This window comes from Brachyhypopomus gauderio, chromosome 4 (assembly GCF_052324685.1).
Source record: "Brachyhypopomus gauderio isolate BG-103 chromosome 4, BGAUD_0.2, whole genome shotgun sequence".
Taxonomy (NCBI): Eukaryota; Metazoa; Chordata; class Actinopteri; order Gymnotiformes; family Hypopomidae; genus Brachyhypopomus; species Brachyhypopomus gauderio.
The window spans coordinates 16,017,138-16,031,640 of record NC_135214.1 but is presented as its reverse complement, the minus strand read 5'-3'; the positions used below and the strand labels follow the sequence as shown (position 1 = coordinate 16,031,640).

Sequence of the window (14,503 nt, the reverse complement as noted above, 5' to 3'; positions counted from 1 at the left end):
TAACCATGTGCAACTGAGTTGGAATGTGAAAATTCCTACAAAATTCCTCTGTAGATGGTAGTTGCTGATCAGCTAGTTATGAACCCTGCTGTGTTTAGGGCCAAGGAAACTGATAAACTCAGGCAGGTGGCAATTCAGGCAGAAGAGGAAAAGAGCTCCTCTCATAAATCCTAAATCCTCTCATATTGCCATAAACTGAGTAGAAATTACAGCACTGAACTCGGTATCACAAAGATGCTTTTAAGTATGAATGCATATTTGTCATGAACGTAATGCATACAAAAGTGTGACAGGGAAACCTGGGAAAGTAACTTTTGTTATTTGATTTCAAACCAGAATTTTCAAAGAGGTGCTGTTGTAATGTCTGCAGCCTCCAGATGATCCTATAAGTAGCCAGCTCTCTCCCGAGTCCCACCGAGAGGACGAGGAGGAGGCAGACGATGTGGTGGAGTGCCAGCCCTGGTGCGAATATACCACGTCCATCTCAGGACCAGGCGAGGAGGCGGAGCCTTGTGACAGCAAGGGAAAAGCCAAGTTCACCAACCTCCCTCACATCACAGACCTCAGCACCTACATGATCCAGCACGTCATCAAATATGCCAAGGTGCTTCAGTATTTTAGGTACGAATTTTTCTTCGGTATGACAAAAAAAATTCCTTTTGTCCTCGATGGTCTTCATCCACATTTGAGCCTCCCCACCCACTGTAACAATCCCCCCCCCCCCTCAAACCCCCCAAACACCCCTCCACAAAATAAGGCAAGCACAGGTCATGCTCTCATTGGCTGGAAAGGATCACTCTTTTTGAAAATCTTTTTCGGTTGCTCTCTTCTCTGTGCAGTGTTGCCAAGGCTGTGCCGCCTTACATGGTTAGGTGCTCAAAGTTAAAAAGGCACATGGATCAAGATTTTAAGTTCTGTCTTCTTAAGGCATATTTACACTAACTATAAATTATAAATGGCCCAAAAATACTCAAAAATGGAAGACACGAAGCTGCAAGCAAGTGAAGTAAACAATTAAAGATGGTCTGGCTTTGACTGAAAAGTGCCTGCAGTGCACCATTAAAGCCGTAGAACAGAAACCGTGCGCACGCAGTATGTGTCCACACTAACGAGCAGATGAAGACGTAGATCCATATAGATGAGTGTCTCAGGCTGGACAACCTGACGCTCTCCTCTGCCATTACCCAATTATTTCTCAGTGCCTTCGGATTTCATCCCCACGTATGTCAGTGTAAACTCACAGTCTGAGCATCTTCTAATCAGAGCGCTGATGTAGGGGAAGTAGTTTGGGGCATTTGATGGAGCACCTCCATCCGAAATGTCCTGTTTCTCTGGAAACTTTGTGTACATCACTACAGCTTTTAATATGTCCATTTATCTTACCTACGTAGACAGCAGTTACTTGCTTACCATATGCTCAGTCTTTGAGAAAGAATGAGTAAGTTACTGCATTATATATATATATATGTAGAATATATATGATCTGAGATGCTTTTATTTGGTGTAGTTTTGAGCAGATGTTCATATTGCAGATCTCTAAACATAGAGGATCAGATCTCTCTGCTGAAGGGCGCTGCGTTCGAGATCGTCCAGATGCGCTTCAACATGCTGTTCAACGAGGAGACGGGCATCTGGGAGTGCGGCTCGCGCAAGTACTGCATAAACGACGCCGTGCGCGGTGAGGGTCGCGAGCTTAAGCCACTCGAGTGCTGCCCTTTACTCGTTTTATCTTGGCCATTAAACATGGGAATATACCATTTCTGACAGAATCCTGGGATGCACTAATAATCGTGTACCATGATAAAACCACATGGGGGTTCCGAGTGATAACTGAATAGATGTTTATTTGTCAGTCTGACATGGCACAGGCAAATGAACATAGCCTGCTTGAAAGTCTAGAAGTCAGCATGGTCCAAACCTGTTAGAACCGTAGTCCAAAGACATTGGCATATTTAGCATTAAGGTCCAATTAGATTTGCATAGTTAGCGTTGAAGTCCAATTGGGTAAGAGAAGTTAGCATAGAAATTCATATAGATTAGCATAGCATAATAGATTCATCTCCTCATGCTCAGACTGATCCTCTAAAGAACTCTTCACATCTGATAGGTGTGAAGATGAAAGACTTGTTGGAGAAAGTGTTCACAGCAAAGGCATATAGTTCACGTGAAGGCCAGGGTGCAGGCAGAGCATGCAGAGCACGGTATTTATCTTAACAGCGAAAATAGTGCAGTTAGTGCTTTAAAGAATCAAGCCAGACAGGCAACGCCACATAGTCAGGAACAATAACTGACAATACTGACAAAACATACACTAAAATACACAGCTGATGACAAGCAACAGGTGCAACACATAATATAAAAAAGACAAGAGGCAAGTGATACAAATAACATAATAACACACACACACACACACACACACACACACACACACACACACACACACACACACACACACACAGAAGTATATGTATGGGCACATACAATGTAACTATACACACATGCGGACACAGCTGAAGGGAGGAGTCGGGCTGTACCTTGACTGTAAATCCTCCCCAGAATTTTGTTCTGATCACTTGGCCAAGCCACCAGGTGGAAAGAAGTAGTGAAAGTGTGATACAGGATCAAGGTGATACATTGAATACACATCTTTTGCACATTTGCTTCAAAATGCTACTCGATTTCTCACGCTTAGTATAACCCCAGTGTCATTGAGCTTTTGGGAAACTGCGAGATTATTTTTGGCTGTGTTTTACTGTAGGCATATACATTTCTGAGTCACACTAGACATGTGTGAGCACTCTGAGAAGAGGGAAGGGTTGTGCAATTCGTTCCAGTCAAAGTGTTGTTATGTAGTAAAAACTCTTCAGGCCTGACGAGGGTGTGGGAGATAGATGTAGAGAATGCACTCAGTTTTCTTACTGCTTGGTTTGAAAGAATGTTTGAAGCCATGCTGCATCCTCCACTTAAGGTTTAAGGTTCCAGGTGAAACTTGTGTTTGAAACCGGTGTGTTTGAAGCAAGCATCTTCTTACTTCCCATGGCACAGTAGGTGGCGTAGTTTCTGCAGCTTGCAGTCGTGGTGGGACACAGTCCCTCTGGTCTCTAGTTTAGGAGATTTTGTTCAGCTAAATCAATTGGGACCCTAGGTCTTATTAGTTCTGCATTTTTAAACCGGTTTCCATGGTATTAAGTTAACTACTGATGATCAGTACAGGACTGCAGAGATGTGCAGACATCTCTGTTTTTCCTTCTCTTCATGTACATTTCTTCACATACTTCTCTCCACACACACACACATACACACACAATCTCTTCACACAATTTATGTTTTTACATTTTTAAAGTTATACATTTATAAGTTCTATACTTCAGCCTACAGCTTCCACGGCAGGGTCCTGTCCCTGGCCCCCGCACAGATAGAACATTACCACTTCCATATGTAAAAGGCCAGAAAGCTCAAAGCTGTTTTCTTCTGTGTCTTAGGGTGGTCTGTCATCTCCATGACAACCAAGATGTGTACAGGCCCACATGGAGACACATAAACGTGTCGACTCATTATTCTTGATGGCTGCTGAAATAAGCCTTGTGCTCATGTCCCTGGGTCTGGGTACCTGAGTGTGTGTTTTTGTGTGTGTGTGTGTGTGTGTGTGTGTGTGTGTTGAGTAGCATTTGCTATTAGCAGCAACTAATTAAATTCTTTCTTGTACTCCACATTGTCTCTGCATTTGTAGATAACAGGGTTCATAGTTATTTAAAAATACTGAACTGTACATGCTTATCAAATGTTCTGTTCTAAATATAAGTACATTCAGAGAGTCCAACATGTTGGGAGGGGAGTTTATATCATTGAATTCTTCTAGGCCATCTGACGCCCTGTCGACCACAATAAAGACTACAGAAGAGCAGCTGCTCTGTGATTGGATGCAGGCAGGGTCAGACTTCTACTGCAGTGGCAGGGATTCAGATTCATTTTTACTTTTAATCCCTACATCTTTAATCCCTTACATATTTCTTTTCTACTTTTTTGCTTTCTCCTCTCTCATTTTCTCTCACACACACTGCCCCCTTCTGTCCAAGCAGCAGGTTTTCAGGCACATCTCTTGGATCCTTTGTTAAAGTTACATTTCTCACTACGCCGGCTGCACCTACACGATGAAGAGTATGTGCTGATGCAGGCAATCTCACTCTTCTCGGCAGGTACACTATGTACATTTCTAATGTGGTATACACAAGTATAATAGAACTTGTGAGGGCATTACATTGACCAAACATACAATAAGATAATAAATACACACACACAGTAATGCAGATTTAAAACTTAGTGTGTTTTTGTCCCCTCAGACAGGCCGGGCGTGACTCAGCATAGTGTGATTGACCAACATCAAGAGATGCTAGCACTCACACTGAAGACCTACATCGATATCAACCGCAGTGACCCAAACAAACAGTAATTATTTTTAGAAAGCTTTAGGAAGATTCATTTGGTTTGTCGAAATATGTTGGCATAAGTTATAGTACATTACAGGGATTGTACAATATGAGAACAATAGTGTTAATTTGGCGTATGAATTGACAAATTTCTAGTCTCAAATGATATTCTATGTTTAGCCCCTGTGCTAATTTTTACACACACACACACACACACACAAACACACACACACACACACACACACACACACACACACACACATACATACACAAACAAACACACACACACACACAAAATTCTTTCTACACCATTGACTGCCGTGACCTTTGACTTTCTCTCTCTATCTACCTCTGCCAGTCTGGTGTTCCCTAAGATCATGGCATGCTTGACAGAAATGAGGACTATGAACGAGGAGCACACCAAACAGATCTTGAAGATCCAGGACATCCAGCCGGACGTGTCGCCCCTCATGCTGGAGATAATCAGCAAGCACAGCTGACTCTGACTTCAGGACCCTCATGCTCCTGCCCTCGTTTTGAATCAGGCACCAGCAAGGACACCCGAACCAGCTGAATGGCAGAGGTTCAATTAACACATTCTTATAGTTTGATAACTGGTGGCACTGTTGGATGGCATCATGTGGCCATGCAGCTTTCTCTTATATGCAGTGTAGAGGTAAACATATTGATGATTGCAAGGTGCTGCCACCTAGTGTTCTAGATTGGTGCCACCTAGCAACTCACTATTTAATTTATAGATGCATTGATTATCTACTTTATATTCAGTTGCTGTTTGGAGTAGCAGAGTTTCAGAATAATGCAACGTTTCACCAGGAGTCCACTGACCTTAGCTTGGGATTGTTGAAACATGACTGACATACATAGACTTAAAGGCGCACAACATTTTATGGTGTGAGAAACAACCATTAGAAAGCAGAAAGTGAGATCTGTTGTTACCAGCAAGTGCCTTTTATCTGCTGGGTTAAGGAAAAAGTTGCCAGTGCCACCCAAATGTGCAACAGAAAATGGCCCTAGTAGACTGGTGCTGTAAGAAACAACAGAACTCTAACCACCTAAATACATCCACACATGGCTTGTACAATTTCAGGGATGTGATGTTTTGAACATCAGCAGACATTTAAGAGTGCAGGCTGTGTTGTTGGGACGTGTCCCTATTCACAGGATTAGCGGACCGAGCGGAACAATGTGGTGTAAACATTTCTGCGATGTTACCAGAAGACCTGACCCTTTCCTGTTGGCAGGGGAGATGCAAACACTTAACACCCCGGGTCTTTTGCAGTGACCGAGAAGTAGATGTAAACCTCACCGAAGCCAAATAAGGTCACAATGATGACTTCCTCCTAAATCAGGAGAGCACAACATAGACAAAATGGTATTTTTTTGTTGTATATCTTGGATCTGCTGTGATGGTAGACTTTAAACATAACTGAACTGAAATTGGCTCTCAAGATGGGGGGCCGGACAGAATGTGTATAAAATACTGATCGGTCATTTAATGTACTGAAGGTAAGATTTTAAAAACACATATATTGTATGAATGTAACTTATGATTGTAAAGGTTTATTGTGGCACAGGGAAGCGCTGTTGTATATGTCGTGTGCTTTATGTTGGCTAAACTGTATGTGGTAGTGTGCTTAGAAAAAATGGTTTCAGTAGTGGAAACAAGACTCTATTATCCCCAGCACATCATGGACATTCTGCCTTGCCTGTAACAGAGTTACAGCTGCATTTTATCTGTGCAACCTATATGGTAGTGTATTTAGAGGTGTTAAACATGATGTCTGTGAAAAGAAGCTTTTGAAAATGTTAAAGTTAACATGGCAGTTTAATATGTTGTCTGAGAACGGGTGCCAACCAAGTTAAGTGTAATATTCCGTTATGTGAATGTGAGCGAGTGCTTTGATGCTTTAACCTGTAGATGTTTTAGGAACAATTATATCTTGTTAAAAGTTTTAAAATATTTAAAAATATTTTTTCACTTGTATCAAATACCTCAGTGAATAACAGGCAGCTTTAGGGGTAAAAGTAAAGTTTTGTAATGCACAATGAATAGAAAACCCTGTGTGTAAAGCATCTCAAAGTAATTGAGAGCATAAGAGTTTTTTCATAACTCTAACGATCACGTTTCCTGGCAGTATCCGTGGTCATATTTTAGGGGTGTCATACCATATTCCTTTGAAGTTACAAATGCCTTTGAGAAACTGTTGAAACAGATTTTTATTTTTTTTGTCTGTCTGAGAAAAATAAGCCATTATTGAGCACATTGGTTCTCAGAAATTCTGTGTTAGACAATCACTAGGAAATGTTTACTGGTCAAAATGGGCTTGTCCCACGTAGCCTTAAAAAAAAAAAAATACAGACGGGGTTATTTTCGCAGAACTGCAGTGCCATCTAGTGGTCACAAATGTAGGTAGTCTGTCGGAGCGCAATCAAAAACTGCTGCAGCTTTAATCAACATTTTCATTATGTGAAATGGAAGCGTGACTCAACAGATCAGCCAAATTTAGGTGTACTAATTTCACGTTTACTGAAATACTTCAAATGCAATATAGAGATTCAGTAAAACAAACTGTTTACAAATGTCATTAAGGTGTTCATGAAAATATAACAAAAAAATGAATTGAAGGGAGTGAAGTTTACTGTCTGTGGTCAGTTTTACTGTGAATTTTAGATGTTAATGTCCCACTCAGGAAAATAAGATACATTGATTTGATGCTTATTTATGTTTATTGCTTTGAATAAACTAAATCACTACCACAAATGAGTCAGTTTATTAAATTGTTTTTTTTACGCTACCACAGCTATATGTCAGTGGAAGCTTAATAAGTTAGCACTATGCTAATACATTACACTAATCTGTCTCTGATGGTTTTACTAATTATTAGCCAAGCAGCAGTACATGTAAAGAGGATCCAAAATGTCAGTTTCTGAGATTGTAGGCATAGATTTGGCTTTAGAGCCACTTCAAACGTTTGAGACTGCCGAGGAGACAATCAGGCATAATGTAGCAAAAAATCCTGAATAAGTCTCTGTCTGACTTAGAAACAAACACTTGGTTCTGTTTTATCAGTTCTACAAACAAAGTGCAGAAGACCAGAAACAAATAATAGCATTTGACAAAAAAAAGACAAATAAAGCATTTGTTCATTTCCAAGCTATCCTACTCTTTATTTAATGCAAATTACAGTACCAGGTAACTATTCTCTGAATCCAAGTCACACCAAGGACCAAAACGGACATATTTACAAGGAAAGGAGACATTTAGCATACCTTCACAGAAAAAAAAGAATATATTTAAAATAAAATAAAAATTTCAGTCACAAACAGAGGCATTCAAGTAGTAGTGATGTTATACAGGTTGTTTTTTCTTTTAAACCAAGACAGATTTTTTTTTACAATGTAATGTGATGTCTGTATAGAACACATAGTCCTTGTTACTATATTTTGTCTTTTCTGTTTAAAACCTTTGTGTCTTTACATTTTTTTAACTTTTATTTAACTTTAGTCACAAGAAGTGGTCACACTGTTCGTGGAAAGTAACACATCTATGAATGCAAATCTTACAAGCAAGCTTTACCCACAGGTTGAAGGAATGAAGGATCGGGCGGTGCTACGTGACCTCCCCAAGCACTGCTGTTGGCTGGCCATCCTAATGTTCACTGCACAGAGGGCACAAAGACCTTACACAGCCACTGCCTTACACTGCCATAGTATTTTAGTGGCACAATATTAAGAACAGATGATTGATCCAAAGGATTTACATTTGTACACACACACACACACACACACACACACATTCAAAAAACGCCACATAAGATCACTCCGTTGGCGATGATCATAAAAAGAGTCTAGGTGTGATCAGAGAAGAAATAAGGATCAGGCTCTGTACCATCCTTCCACTCTAGCATCTGAACACAGAGATGCTGGCATCCTGTTTATGCTACTATGCTTCAGCAGATCTACTAGGAAACGTGTTTGGCCACTAACTGTGAGAACAATGCCATGGATGCTCCAGGTTTGAACGATGCCCCCAATTCAGACGATGTTGACACTCAAGAAAAAGTAAACAAGTTCTGCATATTTTACCCGGGCTCCTGTCTTTGTTTGCCCAGAGAAATATATAGAGAAAATTCTACAGCATCTCTGATTTACAACTCTGCTTACTTCTTCCCAACACAGTCCATAAAATAAATAAACAACAAACTGCAATCATCAACATGTCAACGGTTGATGGTGGAAAGTCTGTTGGACAGGAGGCGACCTTTAATCTGACCAGTCAACAGCACCTGCAGGGGGTCACAGAGGCAGAGTTACAGTACTGTGTGAGTAAGGGCTATCGGGAGGAAGTGGAAGGAAGCCAAGGCACTCCAAACTATAGATACACTATACAGTTACTACTTCCTGTTACAATAATACAGCTGTCACCTACTGTACAGAGAAGACTTAACTATATGGCTGGAGAAGGCTCCTCAACTATAGTATCCAACAAACAGTTAATTTTTCCCCTGATCTTAAATTTTTTTTTAAACCTTTGTTAACCTTTGTTTATTATTATTATTAATATTATTATTCTTTTAATGTCCTTGTATTTGTTTTTGCTCGTTAACAGTTCTCAGGTCAGCGTATGTACATACCATTAAAACACACACACAAAAGTTACATATATATATATTAGTGCTGTCAATTCCAGGTGCCGCGATTAAAAGTCCTCACCAGGATTTTGCTCAAGCTTGCTAGATTTTCTAATTAGCAATCCAGGTAAAATTTGTGGAATCAACACAATCCAGGAAGCCTGAGCAAAATCCTGGTAAGGACTTTTAATCACGGCACCTGGAATTGACAGCACTATATATATATATATATATATATATATATATATATATATATATATATATAACAAGAAAATAAAAGTACAAGCCGGAATTTGGCAAGGAGCAACTGTGCTGTATTTACATATTTTTGCTGTTTTTGTTGTTTGTTTTTTGTTCTACGATAATTTAACAGTGGTATTAAGACATTCTGAAATTATGTACAGAGCTTGTCCATTTACAAATGTAAATTAAGAGGATGTCGACAGGCAAAAAAAGATAAAAAGAAAAAAAAAAGATAAAACCAGTAGTGGTTACAACAACACAGCCCCAATGTTACATCTTGGCAAACAGAAAACAGCTCACTGTTCCTCGGCACTGACAATCAGTATACAGTCTTTATTTTAATGATATCAGCTATGTGCTGACTTAGCTGGTATGCACCATTTATACTCCGGTGCAAGCTAATATTACATTAAAAGTTTCCTGAATGCATATTTGCATTCAGTGTATTAATTCAACCCATGGTGTGACCAAAAACAGTTAGCATGAACCTGAGGACTACTGACACAGAGTCCACAATAAATAACAGCGGAAAGAGTGAAGGCAAAACCAGATTAACTACATAATCTGTCCTACAGGATCAACAGAAACACCACAGGACAGATGAGCATATCAGGCAGACATTTCCTGGCAGAATATGCACTTGTTTTGGAATATATACCTACATAGAACCTTAGAGGCTGTGGCCAGGTGTCCGCCACAATAAAGCCTCACCTGTCCTCGACGTTTTCTTAACCAATAATGTTTGAAATATATCTATATATATCTATATACTGTAATCCTATATATATTTTTACATAATGAAAAGTAATATATATTGTGTGTGTGTGTGTGTGTGTGTATATAATACAATAGCGCAGACACCGAGACATGTCAAGTCTCTAAAGTCAGCAAAGGTCCGCCCACCCCCTACTCAACCCCCATAAAGTTCCCGTTTTCAATATAAAATCATAACAAAACATGACTATATGCATTTAAAACTCCTAAATAAACGTCAGAGCACACCAAACCTCCTCTTTGAGGTGGGCCTTGTTTGCTGAAACATGCATGGTGGTTGCGTTAACCCGTTGTGGTGCTTTGTGTACACAAGCTAAACCTGGGAGCAGCATGTGTGCAGCCTTCAGGAACTTTTTTTCTAGTCTTTACATGTCAAATCATCTTTGTCCCTCTATATCACCAGATGCTCCCAACCAAATTCGAGTCATGAACGACTGGATGAGCCAGTGCACATCAACATGAACGGGGAGAAGGAGAGGAGGAGATGATGAAGGACGCTACGCATGTGTGAGACGACCTTGGGGTGAGAGAGAGAGGGAGGGAGGGGAGCTCATTGGAACAGCCGGTTTGCTAAACTGAAGAGATGGAAGAAGGTGGATTTGGCTACTGAATTGCTTGGAGTTGAGGGATTGTCCAGCTAGAATGAGAACGGTTACGTGTGGTTTTAGGGTGTGTTATCACCCTGGGCCTTTGCTCTCCTCTCCCTCTTTCAGTCTCTTTCATCCAAAAAAATCACAGAGGAGAGTTGTTTCCATATACAGTCATTCTGGACAGTGTCAAAAACACTTAGGTAAGGGGTTGGCTCTTGAAAAGTGGTGTTTAGATGATTCAAACCCCACCCATTCAGCTCGGGAGCAGCAGAACGTGGCCTTTCATGGTCAGGCTGGATGTGATTGGCTGGGGCACTCAGGTGGAGGTGTTGGAGGCGGAGGCGGAGGCTGCAGTGGTGTTTTGTCCGCGCTCTCCATTGTTGGCATCTGTGCACCAGAAAAAAAGAAATAAAAAACGAGGTTTACTATAACAAGCTCTTTCCTGAACCCACACGTCTACCACCTGCTGGACACTGACATGAACGGCCTTTTAAAATGGGGCTTTGGTGCCCTTTTAAGCCCAGTTGTAAAGGTGTAAATGTACAGAGGTGCAGTGCGGCGACACGTGTAGTGTTCCAGTGACAAAGATGGAGTGATGGCGGAAGAGAGCAAGGAGAGGGACAGACCTGTAGTGGTCGAGGCGTTGGTGGGAGTGGACGCTCCTGCCTGATTACGCGCATGTGCTGGGATCAATATGGTGGCCAGGGACGGGTTACTGGATAATTCTGTACAGCAAAAGGGAAAGAAGAAAAAAAGAGATAAGTGCTTAGTTAAATATGCAGGGTTTTTTTGTTTTTTGAGACGAGCATAATTAGTAATCTGTGCTATGTTTTCTCTGAATAGAAATAGGCAGTTCCAACCTTGAGTGGTGAAGTTGAATAGTGATGGTTTCTCCCGCCCATTGGGGAGTTTAATGTTGGGGTCTCGAAGTTCATCGAAGAAAGAGTGCGCGCAGGCCTCCAGGGGGGTGAGACGGGCGGTGGGTGTGTATTCTAGCAGCCGAGAGCACAGGGCGATGGCTTCAGGAGGAGTGCGTGGCCGGAACACCTGCAGGCCAATCAGAGGCCGGGGTCAGCCAACCAATCAGTACAGAAGCTGCAGTCTGTGTATAATTGTCAGCTTTAGTGTTAACAACTTAACGGGTAGATTATCATATCAGAACAACAGCAGGAGCTCCATCCAATCCTCAGTACGTATACAAAAGACATTCAGGATGTTCCACAGCAACTGCCGGGCTAACCGGTTAAAAACTTTAGTAGTGACCTAGTAGTGTGTTGCTGCCACAGACACATTCTCTGTTCTGAGTTTCTTTCTGAAGTGATTTCTTGTGCATGCAGCTGGTTCGTGAGTTACAGTGAAAGGGAAACTTGGTAGGAGGGTGACTCTGCCATCCGCAGCAGAGAGCTGGAGCCGCACCCTGCAGACACTCGGCCAGGTCTGTAATGCAGCCAGTTCTGACTTCCTGCTTGAGTCAGGGGCTTTTTGCCTTCGGCCCTGTCATCATGGAAGTCCATGCTGACTGGTGTTCCAGTCAGATAATTGAGCACCTCACATTCGGACCCTAAAAAACTCAATAGATGCTTTAGTAGGGCACCGTAAAGTGAGCTCTGAGGCAGTGGAATGTATCTTGGCTGATACGGTGTAATAGATGTAGTAGATGTGTTCAGACTGGACGATATTAGGAACAGTCACAGGGCTGGTGTCTATTTATCTCAAGGGTGTTTTAAGTTCAGCAAGAGCTGCAGGTGCTGTATAATGAATGAGAAGGCAGACTGAAATAGCCACACATACATCTAACAGCAAGTAGGTAAATGGAGAGTTTATGACTATTGACCCAACAACAGCAGTAAAGGGAGAGGGAGAGGGAGAGAGAGAGAGAGAGAGAGAGAGAGAGAGAGAGAGAGAGAGAGAGAGAGAGAGAGAGAGAGAGAGAGAGAGAGAGAGAGAGAGAGAGAGAATTTAAAAGTCAAAGCACAGCAGGCCTCTTTTCTTCTGTATACTATTAAGAATGGCCACCAGGGGGCATCAGGTACATGACAGCTCCAAGTGCTTCGGCTAATCCATTGAGCCTCATTGGACTAAATTTTCAAGTATTTACCCAAATTTACACTCAAGTTGAAAATCACAACGTTTCTGCATTGGATTTTGAATGCTGAAGGTCAAAGAAATGAACATTAGCATTACTGTCTGCTGAGGCTATGGTATCTATGCTCCACATTCACAAACTCAGCACAGACAGCTTGACAATTAGCTAATGAACTGAATCAGACATTGTTTGGGCATAGATCCTCAGGATAAGGATTTAAAGACTACCTAAAGCTACCACGATTGTGTCAGCCCTAATGCGCTTTGACTCACCTTTAATTCTGTGACTGTCAACAATCACCTCCATCCCCGTGGGTGATTAAGACACCCCAGAGTGACATTCATGTGCAGTAACCATCTTAATTTATTACCCAGGGTGCTCAGTGAATTCATGAAAACTAAAATCCCCATCATGAACTGCTGAATTGCCAAATTGCTCTGAATTGAAAGCATGGTGAACATCCTCTTCTGTGGATCACTGACTCACTGATATTATTGGAAGGTTTCTACTACTACACCACTCCAAACTGGATGGATAAAATCCAGATCTTGGCTGTGAAAGGAGACACAAATGAGGTCAGAGCTGGTGGAGAAGAGTCCTCTCTCTGTCTCAGGACACAGAGAATTCTGAAGGCAGTTATTCAATCCATGCCACACATCCCATTAGCAGCCTAACGACATGGACATGAACTGAACTTTGTTCTCATATACATACTGAACACAGAGTGTGAAACTGCTCTCAAATACATTAGCTGTGGTGAAATGAGAAATGACATCATCGGCATTACACAAGAAGCTGATCCAGGGTTGCCAACTTTTCAAGATAGCTTGGAGTGAGATTTGGGGGGGGGGGGGGGGGGTTTATTCAGAGGTAAATAAACTAGATTTTATTTTTTTCGGCATGAGATATCGGAAGTATGGTGTGAGAGCATGTGAAGATGGTCAAATGCATGAGAGTTGGCAACCCTGCGGATCAGGATTTGATAGCACTGAACAGGATTTGACTAACTGCGCCAGTCACTCGTGGTAGCGCTAACGCAGCCCGTCAGGATGGCCCGAATGGTCTCGCTTTCTGACAGCTGATGAAAAGAAGCAGTTTCACACTACATCCTGGAACACATGCAAATGAACACAGATGTGCAGGATAGGTAGCCAGGTTGGCAGGGGAAAACCTTTGATCTGTAAATACAACACTGTCCCTGGACCAAGGACGGGGGTGACAGGCAGGGACATGCATGCTTCCATGGTTAATTTCATGCAGAACACAAGGTGATGGATCGGTACAACGGTGATGGTGATCAATGGTGTTGAAGAAAAGAATAAGTTCTTGTACCTGTTGACTCACCTTAGTCCATGGGTGGGCCTTTATCTGCGGAAACTTGAACTCTGTGTAATTAGGGTTCATCTCTCGGATCTGCTCACGAGTGGGCGTGCCCAACACCTGAGAGGTAAAGTGACCAAAATGGTGGGGTAGGGGGTGACAGAGGGATGGTGAGAGAATGAGAAAGAGTTAGGGAGAAAGATAAAATATGGTGGAAAGAGTAGTGGGATCTAAAACACTAACACAGTTTAAAAAACTTCTTACAACAGAACTCCACTATAATATCAGTCTTTCACTCAATGACAGCTCACTCAGGAGGAAGCATTTCAAACCAGCAGCACCTGGCCTCCTCTTTTCAGCTTCATTCACACACACACATGCACACACACTGGGGTGTACACACTGGCATAT

At 41.8% G+C, this 14,503-nt stretch overlaps 2 protein-coding genes across 4 annotated transcripts in view; one reads left to right on the top strand and one right to left on the bottom strand.

Annotated features, from left to right (window-relative positions):
- The first annotated feature begins 461 nt into the window (after positions 1 to 461).
- On the top strand, positions 462 to 6,855 carry nr1i2 (nuclear receptor subfamily 1, group I, member 2). Its single transcript, XM_077002616.1, has 5 exons — positions 462 to 604; positions 1,533 to 1,678; positions 4,080 to 4,196; positions 4,341 to 4,446; positions 4,786 to 6,855. The coding sequence occupies exons 1-5, from the start codon at positions 597 to 599 to the stop codon at positions 4,925 to 4,927; spliced, it is 519 nt and encodes a 172-aa protein (XP_076858731.1). The 5' UTR covers positions 462 to 596; the 3' UTR covers positions 4,928 to 6,855.
- A 2,449-nt stretch (positions 6,856 to 9,304) lies between these two features.
- The window catches only part of gsk3ba (glycogen synthase kinase 3 beta, genome duplicate a), a 30,122-nt gene continuing 24,923 nt past the window's right edge, over positions 9,305 to 14,503 (bottom strand). Inside the window, exons 8-12 of one of the 3 annotated variants that reach the window (XM_077002615.1) lie at positions 14,105 to 14,212; positions 12,376 to 12,382; positions 11,547 to 11,747; positions 11,313 to 11,411; positions 9,305 to 11,073 (exon numbers count right to left, since the gene is read on the bottom strand). In XM_077002615.1, the coding sequence (XP_076858730.1) occupies positions 11,003 to 11,073; positions 11,313 to 11,411; positions 11,547 to 11,747; positions 12,376 to 12,382; positions 14,105 to 14,212 (486 nt within the window). In that variant the 3' untranslated portion in view covers positions 9,305 to 11,002. The remainder of the gene's footprint in view (positions 11,074 to 11,312; positions 11,412 to 11,546; positions 11,748 to 12,375; positions 12,383 to 14,104; positions 14,213 to 14,503) is intronic. The other 2 variants (XM_077002613.1, XM_077002614.1) reach the window with 2 other exon arrangements.